We start from the raw sequence: 16,146 nt of genomic DNA, 5'->3' as shown, positions 1-16,146 counted from the left end.
AGTCACTTCAGTTGTGTCCAACTCTGACACAACTGGCTCCTCTGTCCCTGGGATTCTCCAGGCAAGAATACTGGAGTGGGTTGCCGTTTCCTTCGCCAATGCATGAAAGTGAAAAGTGAAAGTGAAGTTGCTCAGTCGTGTCCGACTCTCAGCACCCCAGCCTACCAGGCTCCTCCGTCCATGGGATTTTCCAGTCAAGAATACTGGAGTGGATTACCATTGCCTTCTCCAATATTGATATGAGGTAGATGTTTGAAACTCAGATCACACAGCATGGCAAAGAATTGGAGCTGAAAGTAGGACAGATTAATGTCTTCCAGCTTACCTTTCACCTCCTGTCCACTACATCTTCCTGTGTCAGCACAAAAAAAGTCCCTGTATATCAGGAGATTGGCTTCCCTAGTGGCTCAGTGGTAAAGAATCTGCCTGCTAAGCAGGAGATGCAGGTTTGATCCTGGGTCAGGAAAATTTCCTGGAGAAGGAAATGGAAATACACTCTAGTATCCCTGTCTGGGAAATCCCATGGATAGAGGAGCCTCTAGTTCAGTTCAGTTCAGTCGCTCAGTTGTGTCTGACTCTGCGACCCCCTGGATGGCAGCACGCCAGGCCTCCCTGTCCATCATCAACTCTCAGAGTTTACTCAAATCCATGCCCATTGAGTCAGTGATGCCATCCAACCATCTCATCGTCTGTCGTCCCCTTCTCCTCCCACCTTCAACCTTTCCCAGCATCAGGGTCTTTTCAAATAAGTCAGCTCTTCACATCAGATAGCCAAAGTACTGGAGTTTCAGCTTCAACATCAGTACTTCCAATGAATATTCAGGACTGATTTCCTTTAGGATGGACTGGTTGAATCTCCTTAAGTCCAAGGGACTCTCAAGAATCTTCTCCAACACCACAATTCAAAAGCATCAATTCTTCGGTGCTCAGCGTTTTTTATAGTCTGACTCTCACATCCATACTGGAAAAACCATAGCCTTGACTAGATGGACCTTTGTTGGCAAAGTAATATCTCTGCTTTTTAATATGCTGCCTAGGTTGGTCATAACTTTCCTTCCAATGAGTAAGCGTCTTTTAATTTCATGGCTGCAGTCACCATCTGCAGTGATTTTGGAGCCCCCCAAAATAAAGTCTGCCACTGTTTCCACTGTTTTTCCATCTATTTGCCATGAAGTGATGGGACCAGAAGCCATGATCTTAGTTTTTCTGGATGTTGAGTTTTAAGCCAACTTTTTCACTCTCTTCTTTCACTTTCATCAAGAGGCTCTTTAGTTCTTCTTCACCTTCTGCCATAAGGGTGGTGTCATCTGCATATCTGATGTTATTGATATTTCTCCAAGTAATCTTGATTCCAGCTTTTGTTTCATCCAGCCCAGCGTTTCTCATGATGTACTCTGCATATAAGTTAAATAAGCACGGTGACAATATACAGAGGAGCCCAGTAGGCAACAATCCATGGGACTGCAAAAGGGTTGGACAGGACTTAGTGACTAAACAACAACTTATCAGGAGATACTGCAGCAGATGAAACTATTTCCAAATTAGTAAATCCTTGTAAATATCAACCAGGAGTCAATGAGTTCCTTCTTTGTACATAAAGTGGGGATTCACACCTGAAACTTATTATCCCCAGAGGTTGGTTTGGATTGCAAATATAACCACGCTTAAGCAAGGTTGATTTCAGGCTTGTTGGGGAAGCAGGCAGGTTGGGGATGAAGAGCTATAACCCAGATCAGATGAAGAAAGCGACACCTCACTGTTCAGCCAAGTGCTTCCTCCTTCTTCCTTGGGGTCTGCCTGCCTTCCAGCCTTCCTCCAAGGCTTCTCCTTGCCCCTCCTAAAGGCTGTCTCACTCTAGGGCAGGAAGAGAAATCTGGTCGGTGGCTGACTTAGGTATTACTGGGAGGGGAGAGCAAGCCTCCAGGCAAATAATACAGACTGTGACCTGAAGGAAAAGTTCACTTAGTTGTGAGCCTTTTAGCGCCTGGGTGGGCTGGTGGAGGTGCTAGGATCAGCTGAGACTAGTAATGGGTGTTTGAGAATTCCTGCAGGAGGTAACTTGCTGAGGCTCTAAGAGGGGCGGATCCCTAGCCACAGAGCTTCTGAGACTAGGAAACACAGGACTTCAGGCTGGATATCCATCTGGGAATCAGGAGAAAGATCTCAAAGTCCCAGCAGGGGGCGCTCTCCCAGGACCACTTCACAGCCAATCAAGATGCAGTTTTGCTCTAACCTGGAAAATTATACGGAGGGACTTGGGCGAGGAGGGCCGATTCGGGGACCTGATGATTGGAAGTGGGTCAGGAAGCAAGGGCTTAATTCCAGAAATAAGGCAAAGCTGAAGTTCTGAAAAGCAGCAGGTGACAAGAGGACTGGATAATTCGCTCAGTAGACTTTGGGCTAGTTAGTTACCGGCTCACCGAGTCCCTGAGACTGAGATGGGGCAGAGCCTACAAGTGATGTTCAGGTGGTTCCAGCTGCTGGGTGGGCAGCAGGTCGGGAGCAGGAGCTTGTGGTGAACTTTGCCCAAGGTGCCCTCTCTGGTCCTGAGTCCATTTCCTGTTCTGCATCCACCTCCACGGCTGGAAGGTCTTGACCACCTCCTCACTCCTCTGTTGGACGCATGGTTTTGGACTCTTACTTCAGGAATATCTTCCCACAGATTTCAAGAGAAAGAGGACACGGCCCTTCCCCTGACAGTTTAGATAAATCTTGAGTGTTCCCTTATGTGTGGGTCAAGAGCAGCCGGGCATTTTCTGGAAGCGCTGGCCTTCCGTATTTCTAACAGTCTTACCAGCATTGTCCTAGGATCATTTCGCTCTTGTTCCCAATCTTCATATCCGATGAACGTTTGAGAACAAACAATTATGTCACCTTCTTTGTTTTTTGCCTTGGTCTCCCTCCCCAACCACCACCACCTTGGAACCAACTCAGAAATCTCTCTCCTTTTCCTACACTTTTCGGATTCATTTTGTGTCTCTGGAGCCTCTGTGCTGTTTCCATGTCCACTTTGAAATCTTGGGTTTTTAGCTTCTCTTGCCACCTATAAAATTTACCACATTTGTTCTTTCAGTCATTTATTCCCGAATAAGTTAGTGAGAGCTCGTTTCACAGCACCGGAGGGCATGATGTAATTACTTCTAACACAGACTCTGAGATCAGAATATACACAGCTAATTAAAGTTTCCCACTTAAGTCCCAGGTAAGAATTTCCTCCAGCAAATGCTTTTTTTTTTCTTTTAATGTACTTAAGAACGCCTGAAATTGTTTAAAATCCTGTACCTTATAAAATAAAGCTCTAATGAACCTTTTTTTTTTTTTTTTTAACAAATCTTTGGTTTGAGTGTAGATAAAGCAGTTACCTGGAGAAGGCAATGGCAAGCCACTCCAGTACTATTGCCTAGAAAATCCCATGGATGGAGGAGCCTGGTAGGCTGCAGTCCGTGGGGTCGCTAAGGGTCGGACACGACTGAGCAACTTCACTTTCACTTTTCACTTTCACACATTGGAGAAGGAAATGGCAACCCACTCCAGTGTTCTTGCCTGGAGAATCCCAGGGACGGGGGAGCCTGGTGGGCTTCCGTCTATGGGGTCACACAGAGTTGGACATGACTGAAGTGACTTAGCAGCAGCAGCAAAGCAGTTATCACAAAATCATCTGAGAAATAAAAGAAATCTTGATTTAACATGAAAACCTTTCCATTCTGTAAGTGAACTCGTTTGACCTAGATCTCTCCTTTAAAGGGCAAGTGGCTGTAAGAAATTCTAATGTTGTTCTCAGAATTCTAAGACAATTAGTAAATATTGATATAAAAAGTCGGGTTCATTAGCAACACCGATTTGATTTTCCTGAAAATCGGCCAGACAGAAAGTTCTCACTTTTATCCACCTTCATTGTTACTCTCCATAGCAACTGAAAACTTTTCTGGGCTGAAATAATCCTCTCTAGCTCCCAGCGCACAGTCAAGGAATTTTAAAAACAGAGGACTTTGTAACCACGAAATACCCTCCAAGATTTAAAAGGCCACAGAGCTCCAGATAAATAATCATTTATCTTTCTTCTGAAGGTAAGCACTGGGCTTAGAAATGTTTGTATCATCCTCTGTCATTTTTAAATGCTAACCTAAGAATCTTAACCTCGCTCTCTCTTTTTAAACCATAAAAGTAACCCTAGTATTTTTGTTACTACCTCACAGCCGTTTTAGCTCATCTCTGGGCCAAGATCTGCCATGAGATGCTGTTAACATTTTGCATTCCTTAAGCAATCGGCTGAAGAGATTAATACTTTTTTTCCAGAAAGCTGATTGGCTCTTAAATTGTCCTCTTCACTTCTGTAGTGAGCCCCAAATATGTGGATTTATCATGCTTCATGCAGACTGGAAACTCTCTTGTTTTTCTAAAATAGTTCGTACTTTTAATCAGCCGAAAACTAACCAGTATTTTCTGGACATTACTGTTTTCATCCTTTCCTTTTTGAAAATCTTCTAACTCAATGTGATATCTGTAATGTATTCAAATTTATTTTCTGTTTACTTTTATTGACTTACTTCACTAATGAGGCCCATAAATCAATGGGTTAAAATGAGGATGTTTCCCGTTGGGGGTGTGGAGAGATAAATAAGGAGTTTGGGATTAACATATATATGTATATATACTACTGTACATACAATAGGTAAACAATAAGAATTCCTACTGTATAGCATAGAAAAGTATAGTCAATATTTTATAACAACCTAAAATAGATAAGAATCTGAAAATATATATATATATGTGTATAACTGAATCACTTTCCTGTATACTTGAAACTAATACAGCATTGTAAATCAACTATACCTCAATTTAAAAACGGAGAGTGTTTCCTACTCTTTTTTTAAAATTGAAGTATAGTTGCTATACAATGTTGTGTTAGCTTCTGCTTTACAACAACGTGAATCAGTTCTAAGTATAGATGTGTTCCCTTCCCTCTTGAGCCTCCGTCCCTCACCCCGCTTCCCCATCTAGGTCATCTCAGAGCACTGAGCTGAGCTCTGTGTGCTGTATAGCAGCTTCCCACTAGTTATCTTCTTGTCCATCTGGGTTTTATGACTTGTAGCACCTTTAGGGTGAAATGTATTCTTCCTATCTTTTGACTCCATGTCTAGTTCCCAGAGAGGCACTATAACTCACTTCCTGGCTGTTGTACAGTTTGAAATTCTAAACCCGCCATAGTTTCCTGCCAGTGGGGGTTATGAACAACCTACGGATCCCCTGTTTTTTAGAAACAGCTTGTCATTGCCAATCTACTTAGCCACAATAATTAAAGCCTTCATTTTTCCCCTTTCCACTGACATTCCTCCAGCTACAAACTGACACCGTGAACACCAACCCATCCTCTTCCATCAAAGCAGACTCGGGGTAGAGGAAGAGTGGAAATGTGCTTCTGGACAAAGCCTTCTGTATCCTGGGTGCCCTTGTTCCTTCTACTCAGCCTTGATCCCTCGACTGAGACAGAAAAACCCTCAACTCAGGACAGCAGCAGTACTTGGAGTCCAGGGCAACTGATGGAAGTTCTACGGGTTCTCTCTGCTGATGACCCCCGTCCCCTGAACCACTCAAGAAGCCTCATCAGAACTTTGCTGGAGAAAACTGGGTGCCCACGGAGGGCAGACGGAAGGCAAGGAGACTGCAATCTGGTTAGTGTGATAGAATGGGATCAGGGACTGAGTGTGTTCACAAGAGCCAGGCATTTCCCAGTCACTTATTTCAGGAAAGCAAAATCAGCGCAAACCTTCCAATATCTGAGTGACCAATGCATTCTGGTATAATAACTCCCATATGCCAGATCATATAGTATTCTGCATATGGCATTTAAAGACATGGAGAACTTGTTTCTATTAAAATGATAATAAGCCTTCTGTAAGCCTTGCTACAACCCTTCTGCAGGCTTAGAAGTATGTGTTTGCAAGTATGCACTATTAGTTCCCTCTTCTTTCTGATTTACTAATCCTTTTTATTGCAGTGACCTTAAATGTGATTGGTTAGATAGATGCTGCTTGTTTTCTGAGGCAAATAATACCATCCACTATTGTCTAACATTGAGTTTTTAAGTACTTTCTCCTGAATATGGTAGGTGTGTTTTAGTATTTTGTATCATGGGGAGTTAATGACTTGGATGATTGTCTTCTTCAAAATGGGAAATCTGAGCTGGGGAAGGGAAGTGCTATCGGCGGGGCTGAAGTGAGATCCAGGGTCCCAGAGGCCCATTTTCCAGCCATTTCCTAGTCTATTAAGTGACTCTCAAACCCTGGCTATCCATCAGCATCACCTGGCCAGGCTTCACAACATACCCAGGTTGCAACTTCCTTCTCCAGACATCAAGATTTCACTTGCCCAGGAATTTTTTAAAAAAAAAATCTCTGCAAGGCACTTTAATGTAAAATCAGAATTAATGTAAAAATCAACATTTAATGTAAAATCAGAATGTCTCCATTGGGGGAAAGGGAGTTTGACAAGAGCATCCCCCAACAGTAAGAGCCCATGTTTTAAAGATGACCACAGGGATTTCTCTGGTCATCCAGTAGCTAAGAATCCGAGCTTCCAATGCAGGGGGCCTGGGTTTGATCCCTGGTCAGGGAACTAGATCCTACATTCCTCAACTCTTTGCTGCAACTAAAGATCCAGCATGCCACAACTATAGACCCAGCACAGCCAAATAAATAAAACATTAAAAAAAAAATGACTGCAAACAACAATATCAACAACAAAAAACAGACCAAAGCATTCTCAGCATCCCTTTCCTGACTGATTAGATTTTTTTCAGAATGACCTCACAAATAAGTAAGTGAATAAATGAAGACATGACTAAATAAGAGAAACAAAATCATTTCCCCCCAGAATAAGTTTTGGCAGATTTTCTCAATCATGCTTAGTTCTGAGGGAAACATTTCCTGGCCAAGTGTTTTGTTTTTTGTTTTTCATGACAGAAGGGTCTGGCTAACAGAATTTTTCTCTGCTCTGTGCAAACAATAAATAATTCAATAATTAGTAAAACTCCCAAGGGTTCCCAGAGAAAACATGTGTTATGAGAGGCAGCTCATCTGTGATGACATTAATTTATATATATAGCAACAGAAGACTTCCCACCGGAAATAACTAGGAGTCATATCTTATTAATGTCCTCTGAGAATTTGCTTCAGAGAAATGTTCTCCTCTAATGACATGAAGTGCCTTATTAAGGCTGGTCGAATATTAGTTTAGCAGGGTAAGGGAGGATGTAAACAGGCAAGATTGTTCTCCATTTTTGGAGGGGGGTGGAATAGGTTGTTTTGCACATTTTTGTTTTGTTTTCTGTGATATTAACAAGTGTTTGGCCAATTTAGCTTCTGTTTGAATTAATTCTTATTCCTAGGAAGTGAAACACTGTAACACCTTTACTCTCCTGCTGCTGCTGTTTCTTTTTCGCGGTGCTGTGATTCATGGGGTTGCAAAGAGTCAGACACGACTGAGCGACTGAACTGAACTGAACTGAAAGTTGGAAAAAAAAAAAAAAGGCAAAACTCAGCTTCACCTCCTCAGAAGGATCTGCTGCTGCTGCTGCTGCTGCTGCTGATGCTGCTGCTAAGTCGCTTCAGTCGTGTCCGACTCTGCAACCCCATAGACGGCAGCCCACCATGCTCCCCCGTCCCTGGGATTCTCCAGGCAAGAACGCTGGAGTGGGTTGCCAAGTTTACCCAAACACCCATGATCTAAGCAAGGAGTCCATGAAATCTGTGTTCATTCACACATACAAAAACAAACTCCCTGATTTCGCAAATACCCACATTCTGTGCAAACCACAAATCTTCCTCACCTTGTTGATTTTTTTTTTTTTTTGTCTTTTTAGGGACTTTATCCATTAAGAGGGTGCCCATCAGCAGTTCTCTGATTATAGAGAGGGCAAGGGGGTGAGATCATGTCCTTAAATGTCTAAAAAAAGAGATCAGAGTATATCTTGAATGTGTGGGGAGGAAATAAGTTCCCAATTTTATTTCAGATCTAGGTAAAAACTGAATTTAAAAAAAAACTGATCTGAAGTTTTTGAGAGTGCTGTGTTTTAAAATAAATCCATTCAAGCTGCTGTCTTTGAAAAATAGACACTCTTGCCTAATTGTAGCTCTTTTTTTTTTTTATTTTAATGAGAAGAGTGAGATGAGGGTTTTAATAGATTTAATGAGGGATTCAGTTCAGTTCAGTTTAGTTCAGTCGCTCAGTGGTGTCCGACTCTCCGCGACCCCATGAATCACAGCACGCCAGGCCTCCCTGTCCATCACCAACTCCCGGAGTTCACTCAAACTCATGTCCACAGAGTCGGTGATGCCATCCAGCCATCTCATTCTCGGTCGTCCCCTTCTCCTCCCACCCCCAACCTTTCTCAGCATCAGAGTCTTTTCCAGTGAGTAAACTCGTCGCATGAGGTGGCCAAAGTATTGCAGTTTCAGCTTTCGCATCAGTCCTTCCAATGAGAACCGTGACCCTGCTTGGGTTTCAGGCATGGTAAAGGGAAAAGAATCTGGTTTGAAGTCGACATTAGGAACATACCCTTCTTTTGGTACCTTCTAGCTGTTAAGTCACTGAGGTGCTGATTCCCTCCCCTGGGGGCTGTTGGTGAGATCACATGTCCATCTGTGAATCTATTTAGGAACTCAGACTCTCTTCTCCCACACATATTCATGGAAATGTCCAGTACCAATCCCGTTTCGGGCTATTGGAGCAGCGTTTGTGAAGGCCCATCAGACTGGAAAAATCAGACTTTTCCTCAGTATACTCTTCCTGCCTGCCCCTCAGCCATACCTCAGCTGTCCCAGAGGTCTGGGGTTTTTAACCAAGATCTCCAGGTGATTCTCAGACACATTCAAAGAGAACTGATGCTTAAATCTCCTGTGTTTAATTCCCTCCCTGTCCCCGATTTCTCAGAACTACCATAGGGTAAAGTGTGAAAAGTATCAAACTTTATCTTGTTTGTGGAGCAAGTTTATCTGAACTCTTCTCAGTTAAGACTTTTCTTTCTGTCACTCAGAAATGCCACTAAATCTAGTAGAGACCCACAAAAACCTAGTGCCCACCATCAGCTGACATCATTCCAGATCTTTGAAAGGAAAAGGAAGAAATATAATTTCCCTCTTATGTTTTACAGTCAACTGTTATCAACCCCCACCTCCCTTCTAAGCAGATCTTATAAAAAATCTAAGAACTTAAAGAAGGCAGTAGATTTACCCATAATTCCAAATCAAATTCTCAATGTCTCTTGGTTTAAAATTCCTAACGTTTATCCTGCAGGTTCTGACAACTGCTTCATTAGCATAAGAGAAATATTTCATACATCTCTTTGTCGCTGAGGCTGGAGCCTGAAATACACAGGCAACACACCAAAAGCTGAATTAAGCAGCTGGGAGAAAGCAATTTGATTTGGCTCCAGGGTGTCACAGAAAATTTCTACCAAATATCTGAGAAGTCCATTTAACTGAGCAGAAAATGCTTCTCACATTTTGAGTAGTCTTTTTACTAAAGTTTATTTCCTTATAAAGTTGAAAAACTAATTCCTAGAATCTGTGGTGGTTTTTTTTTTTTTTTTCCCTCTCTTAAAGCTTATGCCTCCACCTGACAAGATTAGAAGGAAATCAGTGGATTATTTCTGAGTGAGTCCATTCTTTTTTTAACAAAGAATCCGTTCACTGGAGTCAGAGCCTGGGACAGATCCAATGCCCATGGGGTGCCACTATTTGCAGACTTTTACTAAACATCTTCTCTCAAACCACAACCAAAGCACTTCTGAAAACTGTAACAACGAAAACAAATCTAGTGGTGATGAGCTGAAAATTCCAGTCCCCCCACCAACCTCTAGAGGCCTCTGTCACATCCATGCCCAGGAGAGAATCCACATTTTCTTATGTTAGCTCTTCTAATTCTCCCTGCAGCGTTCTTTCCTCAAGTCACAGCCTTCTGTATTAAGGTAATTTGTCTAAGATTCAAATATCGGAGCACAAAGTTTTCAGCCCATGGCCCTTTGATTCACCATTAAGTTTCATTTCAACTGGCCTTAAAAAACTAAAGCAGGGAGTAGCAAACCTCTGGTCGTTCAAGATGACCAAATTCTAATCAGACAAATGAAATGCTTCCACAACTTTTTAAAAGCTTTTCAAAGTGAGAAACTGATTTACTTTGCAAGTTGTAAGCATTTTACAAACTAATTCTTGTGTGACCATCTGCAAAAATACAGCTTGTACCTTCTTTTAAAAATATTTTATTTATTCATTTATTTTTGGCTATGCTGGGTTTTTGTTGCTGCACACAGGCTTTCTCTGGTTACAGCGAGGTGGGGGATACTCTCTAGTGGTGCAAGGGCTTCTTACTGCAGTGACTTCTCTTGTTTTGGAACACAGGCTTTAGATGCATGGGCTTCAATAGCTGAGGTGCATGGACTCAGTAGTTACACGTGTGGGCTTAGCTACCCCATGGCATGTGGGATCTTAGTTCCCTGACCAGGGGTCAAACTGGTGTCCCCTGCATTGCAAGGTGGATGCTTAACCACTTCTCTACTAGGAAAGCCCAGATCTTACCCTCTTCTCCACTACCTTGTGCCACACCCCTCCTCCCCACCCTTAGAAAGGTCCACAGCAAAAGCGTGGAGAAGGAACCACGAGTGGACCAAGGTCTCAGGCAGGCTGGATGGAATGAAGAGTGGCCCTGGACACTGTTGTGGTCAACCAGCACACAGCCACACCTGGGCCACATAAATGTGGCCTGGTGGCCTCATGGAGGTTCTGTGTGTTCTTGGCATTCTCCTTCCCGTCTATCCAGCGCTATCAAGCAACCTGAATAGCACTTCAGAGTTGATCAGGCTGAATTCAGTCAACTCTCTGGTATACCATGTTCTCACTGATTGGCATGAGAACCTTACCAATCCCCTAGTCTCCTAATTGGCCCAATTTCTTCCTACCGAACAGAGGGAGAGAAAATTACTGGGTGAGGGGCTGCACAGTAAATACATAGGTGACCCACTGCTGATTTCCATGACACAAAACAAAGGGATGAGAATATAAAGTCTGTCAATGGCAGAGCAGGAATTCAGACTGGGCAGCCACTATCAACTGTGTGGCTTTAAGTACATGACTCACCCTCTCTTAAACCTGGCTACACATATACTAAGGGTATTCTTCCTCATAGAAGGAAAAATTGAGTTCATACTTAATTCTGTGCATACTTAAATCTTTGCATACTGCATATAAACATGCCTATTAACTCATTATACATTAAATAATTGGTCAATTAATATTCTGAATGCTGTCTATTGTGCAGAAATATTTGGTGGATTATGATATAAACTGGGCACATTTTGTTTTTCCATTTAAAATGATGCAGTGTTTCCCCTCTTTGAAAAATTGATTATCCGACACCTTTTCCAGAAACCAGGATACTTGTACACTGAGGAATGACTCATTATGGAAGGTGCTTAGCTCTGTCTTGGACACATGGCTTCCAGTAAATGGTAGCCATATGACCAATAGTTTTACCAATATTCTAGTTTCAGGAGGTTATTTGGTCCAAAGAAGGATTCATTTGACTCACCTCCATTGGTCCTGGTGTCAGTCCCATACCACAACTACCAACCCATGGACTTTTCTCTAGGGCTGATTAGGGAATAGAAAAGGGCTGGTGTGGTTTTGGTGGTTTATTTAACCTTGACGTTCAGACTTGGTCTCATTGAGAAGCCTGCGCCTGTTTGCTGAGTTCTTGGCCCCTCTCAGTTGAGTTGGGGAGAGCTTGGAATCTGCCTGGCTTGTGAAGAATGTGATTAATGCTTTGCTTTACAGATGGATGACATGTTTCTTTCTGACTCAGATGGTATTCTCCAGATGTTACCCAGTGGGACTCACAGCAGACATGGAATTAGATCCCCTGAAACGTCCACCTCAGAAAACAGATTCAAAGATGTTAGATTATCCCACAGTGGGACAGCTCCCCTGGGGCTTGAGATAGGTATTACCTAATGCCTTCACTCTGAGGCTGGTGCCATGTCATGGACTGCTTCTTGGATCCTGCGAGTGTTCCCAGAAGCTCCTTGAGTGTCTTGGAAGAAAGACAGTTCTTGTCTTGCTCAGAAAGCTTCTCTTCCACAACCTATGTGTCTTTCTTTTTCTCAGCGTCCCAACACATTTCTCCAAACACCTTCCTCTGTCAAGCAAACTCCTTGATTAGACAAGCCAGGCATCTGTCTGTGGCTTGTGAAACAAAGCATCACACAGCATTTTTAGTAATTCTCAAACTGCCAACCTCTCTGTTAAGAGCAGGGTCTGGTGATTGAGTCTCAGAAAGGTATTGACATCAGTTCTCTTAGGTGGGATAAGGAAGAAGCAGATGGCACCCACTAGATGACACTAGTGGTAAGGAACCCACCTGCCAATACAGGAGATGTAAGAGACATGAATTCCATCCCTGGGTCAGAAAGATCCCCATGGAGGATGAAACAGCAACCCACTCCAGTATTCTTGTCTGAAAAATCCCATGGACAGAGGAGCCTGGCAGGCTACAGTCCAGAGTCACAGAGTCAGACACGGCTGAGCGACTGAGCACACATATTCCATTTTCACTCTTCTCTGATGCTGGGAGAGGTTGGGGGCGGGAGGAGAAGGGGACGACAGAGAATGAGATGGCTGGATGGCATCACCGACTCGATGGACATGAGTTTAAGTGAACTCCGGGAGTTGGTGATGAACAGGGAGGCCTGGCATGCTGTGATTCATGGGGTCACGGAGAGTCGGACACGACTGAGCGACTGAACTGAAATGTCATCATGGTGCTGGAAACCGAGGATAGATCTACACAAAGCAGACAAAATCCAGCCATATTGGGCAGTTGTCATCAATAGAAATAGAAATAGAAAATAAACAAGCAGATAAATTAATCTTAGAAGCCTAGTTCCATGAAAAAATGAAAAAAAACCCCGAGAATGCTAGAGCTGCCATTAGCTGCCTCAGCCTGTTAGGCCCTTAATATGTGGCTCATCCCAACTGAGATATACTGGTCAGTGTAAACCACACAGCAGATTTCAAAGATTTAGTGTGACGAAAAGAATGTCAAATATCACACTGATACCTTTTAGAATTTTGATTGTGTGTTGAAATGATCATATCTTTTATATATGTGTATCTTGCAACAAAATGTATTATTCACATTAATTTCACTTATTTCTTTTATGGTTTAAAAGGTGGCTACTTGGAACTTCCCTGGTGGTCCAGTAGTTAAAAATCCACCCTCCAATATAGGGAACTAAGATCCCACATGCTGTGGGGCAGCTCAGCCTGTGTGCCCCAAGTAGAGAAGCCCATGCACCACAACTACTGAACCCACATGCTTAGAGCCTGTTCATGCTCCACAGCTGGAGAAACCCTCATGCACTGTAGTGAAGACCCAGAGCAGCCAAAACAAAACATGTGGTTACCAGAAAATTTAAAGTGTGTCTAGCACTTGAAGCTTGCATTGTATTTCTATTGAATGGAACTGTGCTAGAGAACACAGGGCAGTGATGAGGACTTCCAACTTTGGACAGGGTATCCAGGAAGGCATCCCTGAGGAGGTGGCCCTTGAAGCTGAGACCCAAGAAACCAAGTGGGATAGAGCCTGATGGAATTGACAGAAAGTCACAGAAACAGAAGTGAAGTGAGAGCAGTGGAGAGAGGATAAGATGAGGTTGGCTAGGTAGGGTAGGTAGAAGCCAGACTGGGGAGAAAATTATAAGGACTTGAATTTCATTCTAAATACAATGGGGCATCACTTTAAAAGCCAGAGTCAGCTGGTTTTAATCAAGGCAGCAAATTGACAGCTTGTGTTACCTTAGTTGAAGACAGAAAGACTGCATTTAGGAAATAAGGACTTCCTGGGAGACCTTCCTTGTATAAAAGTTCAACCCTGACTGTCTTACTTGAATTGGGCTATTGAGGCTGCCCGCTTTTCCTTCCTATTCATAAAATAATAAGTATCAGAGACTCTGTGGTTGTTAATGTTCCAGGACTCTTTGTCAAGCTTTCTGTTTATTTTTATTTATTAATTTTTGCACAGTGCTTTGAACCGGATGCCCTGTTACTAATAGCTGGAGGAGATTTCGAGGATCAGCTCAGAGAGGAAGTGATCCAGCGAGTTTCTCTTCTCCTCCTCTATTACATCATTCATCAGGAAGAGATTTGTTCTTCTAAGCTCAACATGAGTAATAAGGAGTATACATATTACCTGCACAGCCTTCTCAGCCTCAGGCAGGATGAAGACTCCTATTTCCTTTCACAGAATGAGACAGAAGATATCCTGGCTTTCACCAGACAGTACTTTGACACTTCCAGACACCAGGTAAGAAAGTCAGAATTGCTAGCTAGCTCTGCTGCTCTGATATAGTCTCAGAGCATGACTTTTTGTCACTAATATATCTGTAAGATGCTCAAAAACTTCTTAGAGAGGTAAGTAGTTGTGGTTTTTAGTGATGGGATGTTGTAACATAATTTAAAATTCTGAGTCTGAAGCGGGGAATGTAACTATTAATCAGTTGTCAGATGAGTTTTAGCCAGAAGCTGGGTGGGAGGGTGGGCAGACAGGCCAGGTAACAAGGCAGCTCTATTCTGAGTCCCCCTGAGCACTAGAGTGAATGTGATTCATGGTTTTTGATCAGTCTCCAAGGACTGAACTCTAGCAGTGATTTCAGTGTGTCTATTTGCCTTGCCTTCTGGCCAGAGAAAGAGAAGGTAGTGAGAGTTGGGAAAAGATAAATTTATTATTAGTTACTTCCCAGAGAATGCAGCTTGCAAAAAGCCTTATTCATTACAGTCAGCATAGACATTATCTCTCTTGTGGCTTTTGATTGGTGCTGCATATATTCAGCAGTCCCAAGTCTTCCCTTACAGTTCCCACTGTTAAGAAACAAGTATCTTGTTGCCTCATTACTATTCCAGTAAAAGCTGACCTCTCAGTTACCTTTTTGCTTTCTGCTTTGTGGTGGAAAATTTGAGCTGATAACATTTTCTGAACATGAACTCTTTTAAGCCATATTTTCTTAAAGAATTAATTGAGGAGCCACCAGCATATTTCGAAAAGTGTGGCAGAATGTGTTTTTTTTTCCCTCTCGAATTATTAATTGACGTGTGTCTCAGTCCATTTGGGCTGATATAATATACATGTCATAAACTGGGTGACTTACAAACAACAGAAATTTATTCTCACACTTCTGGAGTCTGGAAAGTTGAAGATCAAAGTGTTGGGCAGATTTGGTATCTGATGAGAGGCTACTTTTTGGTTCACAGAAAGTCATCTTTTTTTGTGTCCTCACATGGTGGCAGGAGCAAAGGAGACCTGTGGGGTGTTATATAAGGGCACTAATTCCATTCATGAGGGTTCCACCCTCATGATCTAATCACCTCCCCAAAGCTTCGTTTCCTAATACCATCACCATGGAGGTTAGGATTTCAACATTTGAATTTTGGGCAAGAACAAACATTCACTCTGTGGCAACATATGTTGATAAATTTTAATTCTTGACCTCAATATTGATATCTAGGGGTTCAGAGGTATCTGTGCAATCATGCTGCACCTTAATGCCAGAAAACATACCCTCCAATTTGCTGTAAATAGGCTTAATTTCTTTCATGGGCTGAACAAATGGACAGTTTACTAAGGACTTTGTAGATGTCATTTCAGTAATTCAAAATCACATGAATCTCAAAACTTTAGCTATATATTTTTTTCTATTTCTAATTGAAAAAAGGGGTTCTTTTATAAAATTCAATTTTCTACTTAAATAAGGAGGTGTCCCTACAGAGAATCCTCAGTGCAACATCTATTAATACAAGATCAGTTCAAATTAGCCACTAGGATTTTAGCCTCCTGTGTGTTACTGTCTTTTGATATATATTAAATGTAAAAGGAAAGTCAGCATTTAAAGGCAGATGGAGTGTATATATTTCATTCAGACTTCTGGTTATGCAACGTGTACTGCAAATACCTGAGTTTCTGAGTGTGTGTCTGTGACATTAAAAGTTCCTGTAACAGAATAAACTACTTCAATATTATATGTTCAGTTCAGTCACTCAGTCATGTCCAACTCTTTGCGACCCCATGAATCACAACATGCCAGGCCTCCCTGTCCATCAC

General features: G+C 42.4%; 1 protein-coding gene across 1 annotated transcript in view; it reads left to right on the top strand.

Annotated features, from left to right (window-relative positions):
• Positions 1 to 3,915: 3,915 nt before the first annotated feature.
• SLC39A12 (solute carrier family 39 member 12) overlaps positions 3,916 to 16,146 on the top strand; it is an 89,802-nt gene continuing 77,571 nt past the window's right edge. The window contains exons 1-3 of the mRNA XM_055429522.2: positions 3,916 to 4,067; positions 5,339 to 5,672; positions 14,074 to 14,355. Coding sequence (XP_055285497.2) covers positions 5,412 to 5,672; positions 14,074 to 14,355 — 543 coding nt within the window. The 5' untranslated portion in view covers positions 3,916 to 4,067; positions 5,339 to 5,411. The remainder of the gene's footprint in view (positions 4,068 to 5,338; positions 5,673 to 14,073; positions 14,356 to 16,146) is intronic.

The sequence above is a fragment of the Moschus berezovskii genome, chromosome 15 (genome assembly GCF_049115385.1).
Source record: "Moschus berezovskii isolate FMDL1 chromosome 15, NW_MosBer_1.0, whole genome shotgun sequence".
NCBI lineage: Eukaryota > Metazoa > Chordata > Mammalia > Artiodactyla > Moschidae > Moschus > Moschus berezovskii.
The sequence above is the reverse complement of the archived record's forward strand: the minus strand, read 5'-3'. Positions and strand labels throughout refer to the sequence as shown.